The sequence below is a fragment of the Haliaeetus leucocephalus genome, unplaced genomic scaffold (assembly GCF_000737465.1).
Source record: "Haliaeetus leucocephalus isolate CR32 unplaced genomic scaffold, Haliaeetus_leucocephalus-4.0 Scaffold545, whole genome shotgun sequence".
Lineage (NCBI taxonomy): Eukaryota > Metazoa > Chordata > Aves > Accipitriformes > Accipitridae > Haliaeetus > Haliaeetus leucocephalus.
Window position 1 is genome coordinate 52,905 of NW_010972981.1, and position 11,116 is coordinate 64,020.

The 11,116-nt window shown below is 36.9% G+C and overlaps 1 protein-coding gene across 1 annotated transcript in view; it reads left to right on the plus strand.

The window, feature by feature from the left end:
• The window catches only part of ZNF518B (zinc finger protein 518B), an 11,646-nt gene extending 2,893 nt beyond the window's left edge, over window positions 1-8,753 (plus strand). The window contains exon 2 of the mRNA XM_010576799.1: window positions 3,425-8,753. Coding sequence (XP_010575101.1) covers window positions 3,633-6,872 — 3,240 coding nt within the window. The 5' untranslated portion in view covers window positions 3,425-3,632 and the 3' untranslated portion in view covers window positions 6,873-8,753. The remainder of the gene's footprint in view (window positions 1-3,424) is intronic.
• The last annotated feature ends 2,363 nt before the right edge of the window (window positions 8,754-11,116 follow it).

An 11,116-nucleotide genomic window follows, 5' to 3' on the forward strand; every position in this document is an offset into this window, starting at 1 on the left:
CCTCCCCCCATACCACCCCCCCGCCCACCCCTTTCCTGGTATGGAGTGAGTGGATGCTGGATTGCACCACCTCTCTGTGTACATTGGTCTTGTTTTTCTGAAGTAATCAGGAAAAGCAAATCATTTTTTCAAATATTAGAATGAAATTACAATGTACTTTGGGACTTGTTTTATCCAAAATAATGATAAAGCAGGCCTGTTTGCATCAAAACTTTTCTTGTTAACTATTTAGCATTCAGGAAAGACTGGTGCAAAAATAGCCAGGGAGACAATAGCAGTGTCACTTCAGTATCACCTGGTTATTCAGTTCTTTTTCACCCTGTACTGGGTCTGGCTGGGATGGAGTTAAATTTCTTCATAGCAGCCTGTATGGTGCTGTGTTTTGGATCTGTGGCTAAAACAGTGTTAATTCACCAGTGTTTTGATTGTTGCTGAACAGTGTTTGCACAATGTCAAGGTTTTCTCCCCCCCACCCCCTCTGCCTCCGCTGCAGTGAGTAGGCATGGGGTGGGCAAGAGATTGGGAGGGCACACTGCTGGGACGGCTGGTCAGAATCAGTTAAGGAGATAGTCCATGCCATATAATGTCATGCTCAGCAATGAAAACTGGAAGTAGAGGAAGAAGAAGGGGAGAGAGGGGTTGGCTTCCAAGGTGGCTGTTGCTTGGAGACTGGCTGGGCATCGGTCTGCTTGTGGAAGGTGCATCACCTCCCCACCTCTTTGCTTCACCTATTAAACTGCCTTTGTCCCAACCCATAAGCTTTCTTGCACTTTCTCCAGTTCATTCCCCTTCCTACTCAGGGAGTGGTGGGGAGCCAGCAAGTGGCTGCTTGGCTGCTGGCTAGGATCAACCCACTGCAGGTCTGAAATGCAGTTGCAGTAATTAGGGAAACCTGGATTCTGTCAACATGGTATTTGTCACAGGTCTGAATGACAGCTTGGTTTTGGGGTTATATACCTTTTTTTTTTTTTTTTTACTTTCATATATAAGGATTTTTGAGTTAGGAAAGTTCAGAAGGATTAAAAGCCTGTTCTTTGAATCATCTCTGTCAAATTTTTCTAGTGTCCTCTTGGACTGAGCAGCCCAGATCTGCCTGGTAGATTGAAGCATTCTTAAAACATTTGACAGTATGTTTCTTGTACTTTCTTGCTCTTTAAAGGTGGTGGATCCTTTTTTCATGTTGTCCCGTAAGGTGGCGTTTACAGTGTTAAAAAAAAAAAAAATAAGAAAACACACTGTGTTTTTAATACTGTTTTTTGTGGTCAAGGATGTCAATGGCATAAAGTGCTCTATGCTTGTCTTTTGGTCAGCTCATATGGAGAGCAGTTTCAGTATCAATGGATAGCTGTTAACAGCAAAAAGCAAATACCGATCTAAATTAATTTCAAATGCAATTTTAGTTCTTTCTTAAAGTTGTATAGAAATCTTCAAAGCATCTTTGGTCTGGATCTTGAGCTTATCAAGATCTCTTATTACCTTTCTCCTGAAATAAAATAGTGGATCTCCTGGACATAGGCCTACCATCACACTTGTGTGTCAACAAGGTTCATCTTAAGTCTAAGAAGTGATATTAGCAGGGGGAGAATAGTCCATCTGAGACTACCATAAATATTTGTTTTTCTTTCCTCTTTAGAATCTGGATAATAGAGGGCATAATGTTACCAACATTAGAAATGCTTAAAAAAAAAAATCTTAAGATCATGATGCAGTAGTCATGTATACTTTCCTCCTTCCTGGGAAACTGCCGTTGATTTGTTTTTCACATCGGGGTATAGAGGTTTTTCACACAGGGTTGTACAGTTGTCTGCATTGCAATGAGATGAGATTACTACAGTCCGAAGAACTACTTACTGAGGAATTTTACTGGTGTGCAGCCATCCATCTGCTAAGGAGTGAAAAGCCCATTATATTGTCCCTAACCATTTTTCTAACTTTTACTGTTGTTTGAGGTTATATCAGTATATTGTTCTTTGCAGAGCCCCATCTTTAGGGCAGCATTCCTGTAGCAGTTAGGGATATTGGCAGATGGAGCACAGGGAGATGCAAGAAAAACTTTCTGGATCAGATGCTTACTCTTGTCAAGCCAATGTGGAGATGTACCTTGGGTAAAGTTTTCCTCATTCATGTAGGATTATTGTAATAGGATGCTACCTAGGTGATCTCGGCACTGAGCTTTTGGAGCCTAAATCAGGCCCTGCTCTCTGTGGATAGACTTGGAGAGGAATTGGATTTCAGAAGCAGAAGCCTTCTGTAGGATATATTGAAATCTAAAGGAATCTAAAAGTAACCTTATGAAATAGGGTCTATACATGAATGCAGATCTGTGCAACAGTATGCCTGTAAGTAAGAATGTTTGAGTAAGAAAGATGTCAAGTAGATTTTACTTGTTGCTGTTAGCTTTGGACTTTGTTTTATGTATGTCTCAAAAGGCTAATTTAGTTGTTTATTTTCCAAATAAGAGTGGTCTCATAGTCTTGGCAAAAGCTTAAAGGCTGAGATCTTGTGCATGTTAAATATAGAAAAGAGACAGTAAGAGCGCTGGAACCTGTGGGGCCAAACATACTGCAGAAGTTAACATGGTGGTTTTACACTGATATTACTGTTTGCCTTCTGCCTTCTGTTGCATTTTTTATTTTGATTGACACTTTCTGTATTATCAGGATGGAGTGAATTATTTATATGCTTGTCCACTTACATAGAAGTGATTACACTGTGATATTAATAGAAGTGAAAGTAATTAATTTTGCAGCCACAGATTGTTTTGACTCTATTACTTTGAGAACATGTGAAATATAAACCGCATCTTGTTGCGAATTAGTGTTCAAGACTCCTTGGATCTGAAACATTGGCACTGATTAGAAAAGAACTTCCTTCTGTACTTCAAGAATTTCCATGCTAACTTAAAAATCCTTATATTTAAAAACAAACTCATCGTTATGTGTTTCTCGTAACCATTGTAGTCACTGTCCTTTTTCCTGCTGGGATTCACAACTGAGTGGCACTTGCAGTGTTTCATAATATCTTTTCCTGAGTTAAGGGCTGTATATGAACCAAAATCATATTCTGCTGCTCAGTTTTGTTACCAAGTATCTTTCTTGTTAGGCTTTTAAATACATTTCTTAAATGTAAAATTTTTCATGACATGGAAGAAATAGCATGAACTCTTTAGGTTTTGATGCATAGCAGATAATTTTATGAATTTATGAACATTTTGAATAAGAGCAAATGTTAAAAGATTATTTGATTTGGTATGTTTTGCTTAGAGTTAATGGTTATATGTGCAGAATACAATCAGTGGTATATTCACAGTAGACTTGGACTCTGTAATTCAGCTGTAGTCCACTAATAGTTCAATTCTTAGTTCATTGTATTTTAGTGATCAGTGAATCATAACTGACTTAATCTTCTGCTTTTTATTCTTTAGTGCTGCAAGTTGATTGAATAAAATTAAGAACATGGAATATAATATGGATGCAGTTGCTTGAGCACCATTTCCTCCAACGTGTATATTCTGCAGATTGGTGGCCTGAAGGATTGATTGATAAGCAGCATACACAAGACTAATATCAAGAAAATATTCTGTTTGCTGCTACTGTGTTTGACAAAACTGATGCAGAGTCACGTCTTCTGAAATGCAGTTGAAAATGAGGGAACTTTTACCAAGATTGTACCCTGGCCAAGTTAATGATAAAAATAATTCCTTAACTACATCCCCGAAGCAATCTTCTGAGGATAAAACAAATCCATCAAAAGGGGATGATGACCAAAACTGCTGTTACCAAGGGACTGAGGCTGAGAACAGTAAGTTGTCACTGATAAGCTGCATAAAATGCAGAAACGTTCAGAAAATTTCAATGCAAGATATAGAAAAGCATAAGAAGCTTGGGTGGACTGAAGACAAAAATTTCATCTGCAAGAAGTGCAGTCATATTACACCACCAGCTTTTCATTTTGTTCCTGAGGGTGCCAATGCTGTAGACTTTGAAAAAAGTGAAAAAAAATCCCCAAGTAAAACCCAGAAAGCATTTAAAGTTAAAAACTTTCTGCCAGGTAAATACTATTGTGATAAATGTAGATTTTCAACAAAGGATCCTTTGCAGTATAAAAAGCATATAGGTCAACATGAAGAAATTAAATTTATTTGTTCCCACTGCAGTTACGTATCCTACACCAAAGGAGAATTCCAGAGACATTTGGTGAAACACACTGGAACTTTTCCGTATCAGTGTGAATACTGTGAATATGGTGCTGTTAGACATGACTATATAGTAAAACATACGAGAAGAGTACATGAAACACCCACAAAACGGCTGTCAAATACCACCATAAACCACAAGCAAAAGAAGCCGAGTCCAAGCACTTTATATGAGAAGCAGAAATATGATAAAATTCCTTTTCAGAATGAACTCTCAAATTCATCTGCAAGTGTGGTTTGTGAGATTCCAGGTAAAGCAACTAAAACGGTCTATTCGTCTCATGATGTAGAATGTAGCGTAAACACAGCATCAGTCCAGGATAAAACAATATTGGAGGCATCTGAAATAAGTGTATGTGAGAATCAAAGTGTGGAAGTTGAGGTTTATTCTCCAAAAATGGAGCCTTTACAACCTGGGATGCCTTTAACAGTAATTGCACCGTCTGAACTTGTAGTTCCTTCTAACTGTTTAGCTCAGATAGTAGAGATTAAAATAGTGAATGGTGCACAACAGCTGGTTCTTAAACTAATTCCTATGAAAGAAGCAACGTACAAACCTGTGAATGGTGCCGAAGAGCAACTTGAGAATCAAGGTATAGAACGATCTGCAGAAGGAAAAAAACCATCGTCTATGTCTCAGAATGAGTTACTAACCATGGAAGTGAATGTAGACAAATTATCCAGTGTTAGTAACCAGCTTAATTTGGATAGTACATATGACAAGAATTCTGAATGTCTTTGTTTTTCTGATTCTCAACTCTCAGACTGTAACTCTGTATCTGTACAGAGGGAAGATGCATCAAAATTATGCTTTCATTTGGTGAAAGGTATTGATGTCCATTCAGGTGTTATAGAACTTTGTTCTCCGTCTCTGGTGATGAATACTACTGAAAAAAATAATCTTAAATCCTCAAGGTGGGAAGTAGATGGAAAAAATAACTTACATTATGACTTGTATTGTTATGAAGAAGGTGTGGATATACCCCATCCAAAATATGCTGCTATTTCTGAAGATAAAAGTTCCAAGAACATTTCAGTAGAGGCTGCTCAGAAGAGCAAAAATTCTTCTTCTGCAGTCCTTGAACAAAAGGATACATTGCCTCTAAAGAGGGATGACAACGAATGTAGGAGTCTGCCAGTCAGCTCTACAGAAACACATTTAGCTGGTAAGGGTTTTGATAAAAAATCTGTAACATCTTCTGAAGCAGGAAAAAACTTTAATGTCACTAAAACTCCACCTTGCAAGAACATGACTTTTGGCTTTAGCAAAGTAAAGAGAGCTGAAACCAATAGTCAAAAGAACAGTCGTCTTCTGGAATCATTAGAACTGCAGAAGATGGAAAATAAAGGCAGCGCTTTTGAGGGACCTGTTATTTCGTCTGTATTTTCTCTTAGCGGTGGGGCTGAAAACGTTCCAGAGGGTGTCAGATGGGACAACACAACATGCAATAAGAGGTCAGCAACATTGCTCTGTAGAAAGATTGCTCAGCTCATGTCTGCTGCTGAATCTAACATGAAATCCATGCCTTTGAGATGTCAAGCTTCTAGTAAAAAGGTGCTTTTCCCTCAAGAAAATTCAGCAAGCTGTGAGAGAGTTGTTCCTGCCACTGAAGTTGAACAGTCTACATCTTTGCCTCAAGTGCATGGTAGAAACAGTGTGATTAGTAGCGAAGAACACAGTAAAGATCAGTTGCTTACATTTGCAAGAACATCTAAAAGCAGGGTAACTAAAAATTCCCATGTTGCTACTCCAGTGTTTATCCCTAAAGGGACAATGCTGAGAGTACTGAATGCTACTAGCAGTCAAAACTCAAACGGAACAGAAAACAGGAGCGAAACATCAGAGCCTTCTATGTATTGCAATGAAATGTTTCTGCCTCGCCCGGTTCCCATCAGTGTTTCTGAGACACTTAGCAGTAATTTGCCATGTTTGCCTAATCGGAGTGAACTGATTGCTGAGTCCCGAAGTGTATCACTCAGGCAAAGACCAAAGCGAGAGGCAAGTGTTAAAAATAATAGCAAACAAACTGGTGTACTGTTTCAGAAAAGCAGTGATGTGAGTAAGCAAAGCAAACACTATTCAAAAAGTCAGCTAGGTCCCAAAAATAAGGCAAAACAAGCAAGCTTCAGGGAACTTCCTAAGAGGAAAACAAGAACTCAGTCAGAAACCAGTTCGAGTTCTGACATGTCATATCTGTTGACGGCGAGACGTCTTCGGCTTGTCCCTTTGAGAACGAATCAGTTGATAAAATGCCCTCGTCGTAACCAGCCAGTTGTGGTACTAAACCATCCTGATGTTGACTCACCAGAGATAATTAATGTCATGAAGACTATCAACAAGTATAAAGGTCAAGTCCTGAAAGTAGTCCTGTCAGAAAGGACAAGTAGTTGTCTTGGTGTCAAACGTTACCGAAAGCGTCTTACTCTTCAGAATGTTGAGACAGGAAACCAAGCAAAAAAGCAGAGTATGCTAAAAATGAAACTTAAAAAGACCCATAAAAACAACTACCAGGTGGTGGAAACTTCACCGGCTGAAACACTTCAGTGTCTGTTTAAGTGTTGGTTTTGTGGAAGAGTATATATGGACCAAGAAGAATGGATAAGTCATGGACAGAGGCACTTGATAGAGGCAACCAAGGGTTGGGATGTTCTTTCTCTTCCAGCAAAAAAGCATTGAGAGACTAGGGGAGGTTTCCCCTCTTATTTTTAACGAGTGCCACTAACTTGCTTGGAAGGGACGATTGAAATAACTGCTTTATTTTGCCAAAAGGTCTCTACTGTTAGTGAAGTGGAAGGAGAGCAGAGTTAAAAAGATACAGAGAAACCGATAGTGAGGATTAAGCACTACTTTGCACTCTTATGTTTGAAATTTGTATTGGAGGTCAACTTCATCTGTTCCATAGGAGAAATTTGAAAAAGATTTGCTATGCAAACATCTTTCTAGTTAACCATTCTCTGTGCTAGGATACTGTGCTGTAACTGGTTTGTGGTAGGTCTGTATGGATTAAAATCTTAGACAATGAGATCTTTGTAAATTTAACAGGGTTTAGTTTGCTTTATTACAGCGTGGTGGTTCAGAGAGTGAGCATATGTGTACTAAAAAGCACCTTTGATCCTCTGTGGACAGCAAGTGTGTATCATAGGTTTTAGTGGCAAGTTAAGCACCATGCATAAAAAGTAAAACTTAAATGCAAGTACTGTTTCAGCGAAACAAAACCAATTCTGCTGACTTCAGAGGAGATACAAGGGTGTAAACAAGGAATCTGTGGGATCAGAGTTATTCCCACTAGGTCAGATAGCACTAAAAAGTTAAATTTTGTTTAGTACTTAGTCTTTACCTAGCCTGTATTCCGTAGATGTGAGCTAGCAGAACACTGTCAGCTTTCTGTACCATCTTTGTTTGGGACAGGCAGAGCCGGAGACATCATCAGACTTGGAGCAATAGGAGAGAGAAGCTTTCCTCTCTATAGTGTCAAGGCTGTTCTGAAATCTAAGGATGTAATAGCCAAATGTAAACCCTCACACCATGTGTGTGTAGCCTGATAGAAACACGTTTGCAGAATTGGGCATTTCGTTAGAACTCTAGTTAGTGAGTTAATGCTTATTTACAGGGGGAACTTGCTAGAGATGAAGATTTTTCAAAATGAAAAACCATGCTGCACAGCTTTTACATTGACAGTGTTGAACCAGATTTTCAGTGCAATCTTTCATTCTTCTTAAGATTTTAGATGTTAGAATATATTTTTTGTAGGCCTAAATTCATACAAGCATGTGCCTAGTTACAGTGTACATCTAACATGTATCTACTGACTTCAGTGCAGTGTAAACATTGCTCAGTTGCTTAAACACTTTCCTAAATTAGGGCCAAATTTCAAGTTTTTAGTGAAGAGGGATGGATGACACTGAAGTCTAATGTTTTTGTACATGAACAATAGATGTTTTTCTTCATCTTGTCAATTTTATATCATTTTAAAATCTGAATTATATTGAAGCACATATTTACAATTAAAATCACATCTTACATTTTTACAGATAAGAAGATCAATACTGAGTAATGCTGGATGTGTGTTCTATGTTTGAACTGGGACTACTTTTGAAAAACTGGTAGTCCCTAACTCTTTTCACTGGTGCATTTTTGTAAACAGTTTAAGCTGGGAATATTTTTTTATATACTCCAGCAAATTATACATTGTTTTGATAAAGTGTGTATCGTATCTGCATTGAAATGTAAATATTTTAAAGCATTGCTTTCCCATCATTTTGCAATACAGTGTTAAAATCCTTCAGATAGTTGGTGCTTTAAGTCAGATCTTTTTCATCATACACACATGGAAAATTTTTGTATCATTTCTATCAGACTAGCCTATTCCATGGAACAAACTTCTTTTTGTCTGTTTTGTCAATAATAATGAAATGACAGTTCTCATTTTGTATTCAAATGGAATTATATTTTTTTAGATGGGTACACTAGCGGGGTTTTTTTCACTTCATATACTTTGATGCCAAACCTAACAGTACTATTTGCATTTTCAGTTGTGAAAATAGCTTCCATTTTAAAATTCTGGCATATCACATACAATAAATACTGAAATTCTTAACATAAGAAAAAAAACCCATGGTTAAAATTCTTCCTTTGTTTTAATTCCTTCAGTCCAGGTTACTGTTTAAATTAATTTTGTTTCTGTAGAAGCTACTAAATAAATAGTTTTGAATTTGCTTCATAATAATTGTCACTGGCAAAATTAGAACATTCCCCATGAAAGCTGTACTGGGGGGGATGGGGGAAGTGTTGCTGCTCAGCTTTATAAACTCTAGGTGGTTTAATTATACTAGTAATGCTTGTCTTTTGTAAGCAAGTTTACTGTTTTAGTAAACATCTGCAAAGCTTTGTATGTCACTGCCATAATCTGCTATCTAAATTGTTAAGATGTGTTTTTTTCATGGGTTTAATTTAGAAAAAATTTTTTTTCTTTTAACATGAAAACCTTTTGTAAGTTAAATTGTATGGTGGCTATGAAACTCTTAAAGCAGATTATGTCATGCCTCTTTTCCTTTTAATGAGCTCTGCTAAACTCTACTTAGCAGCTTCTGTTTTGTTAATTTTCATTCTTATTATTAGATAATGTCATGTCAGAATAATTTCCTTCAATTTTAACAGTCTCAGTGGTTTGAGAGAAAAAATTATAATGAGTGTTCTCTTGCATTTTGATGCAGCATTGAGAAATAAAAAGTTTGCAAGAAAGTAAAAACCAACTGCTAAATTATTTTAGAGCTAGTTTGTGCCACTACATACTACGTCATAAATTGGATTGGAATGTCATGTTTTGGGCTTGAATGTTTTTATTATTGTTCCTATTCTGTAAAGACAAAGTAACTGAGGTTCCTTTCTTGGTATATTCCAATTACCTAGTCAAACTTCTGAGTGTGCTTAGAAAGGAAGACTATGGATGCTTTGCAGAAAAATACTCAAGTTTGCCTTTCATATTTATAATGAATTTAGTTAAGCCTTCCAAAACTCAAATTATATGAATAAATATTACCATATTTTTTTTCTGAAAAAGTATTACCTTCTTGTTTTCTTTGATACACACTGGAACATGTTTTCTTGCTGAGTTTGAAGCACATCTACTGTTCCTACTCATTATTTTTATTTCTATATTTGCACACGGTGTGAATTCAAAGGGACTGTTGCATAATGGTCCTACAGCGTGTTTGAAGGCCTAGATACAGAATACAAATATCTGCTACTTAAGCTAAAGAATAAGTGTTAGTTAAATAATAGAACTTACATAATTAAAGCTAGCTTTATAACCTGCTTCAACACCTATGAGCATCAGCTGACACCCACTGACTTCAGTGGCTGCTGAGCACAGCTTGTTGTTGTGCAAACACATACACACACCGAATGAAATTGTTAAAGAGTTGAGCACTTAGATAAATAGCATTTCATGTGTATTTTTAAAAGCAAGAGTATTTTTTGTATAACCATAGTATGCTTTATTAGATTTTGCTACTACCTGAGCTTCAGTGACATTTAGGTAAGCAAGATTGACTTTGGTTTTCGTCTTGTGTTAGAAGGTAGAGTGCAAAATAAGCAATTGCTCAATTATTGTCAAGATATCAGGACTAGTCACTCTTGACGCTTTTCTGTGAATTAATACAATGGCATATACTTCAACTGTATACTCAAAGTTAAATTACAAGAATCAAAAAATGGAGTAGATCTGTATTCTCAGCTGGAGAGAAGTTTTTTAGTGGAGCATTTAGTATGCTTCATAGTATTATGGGGATCTCCTCACTCAAAAGGCTGATCTGATTTTTGAGACATTTAAATAATTGTTCTATTTACATTTATACAAACAAATTGGTGACGTTAAGGCAGAAAACATCTTTTGCACGACTTGAATGGATATGTAAGGTAGCATTGTTCTCTCTGGATTCCTGATTTATCCTTTCCGTCAATGAGTGTGATGGGAACATTTTTGTAGAAGTCAATGATCTCTTTCACAGAATTAAATTTCTGGGGGAAAAAGAAAAATTGTAATCAGTGACTGAAAATGAAATTGCTAGGTTGTTTTATCTATAACATTAAAAGACTTGCAAATGACAGTATTAGAAATAGGTAATACTTTGCATAGAATTATGATTAGATTAGATTAGATGGAAGCAATCATAAAAGGAAAAGGACCAGATTTTAATCTTCTTATTTCCTTTATGTGTCCCTGTCTTGTGTAGGAGAAAGCAGTTGACTGCTTAGGGCAAAAGGGGAGCATGTCTAAGCCCTGAGAACGCAGTACCACCTGTAAAAGTTTGTGCTGGCAGATGTCATGATAGATTTTTGAAAAGATGAAGCAACTGTAAATCATTACTAACTTTACCCTGTCAAAAGTTACACTTAATTAGTAGTACGTGATACTTTAC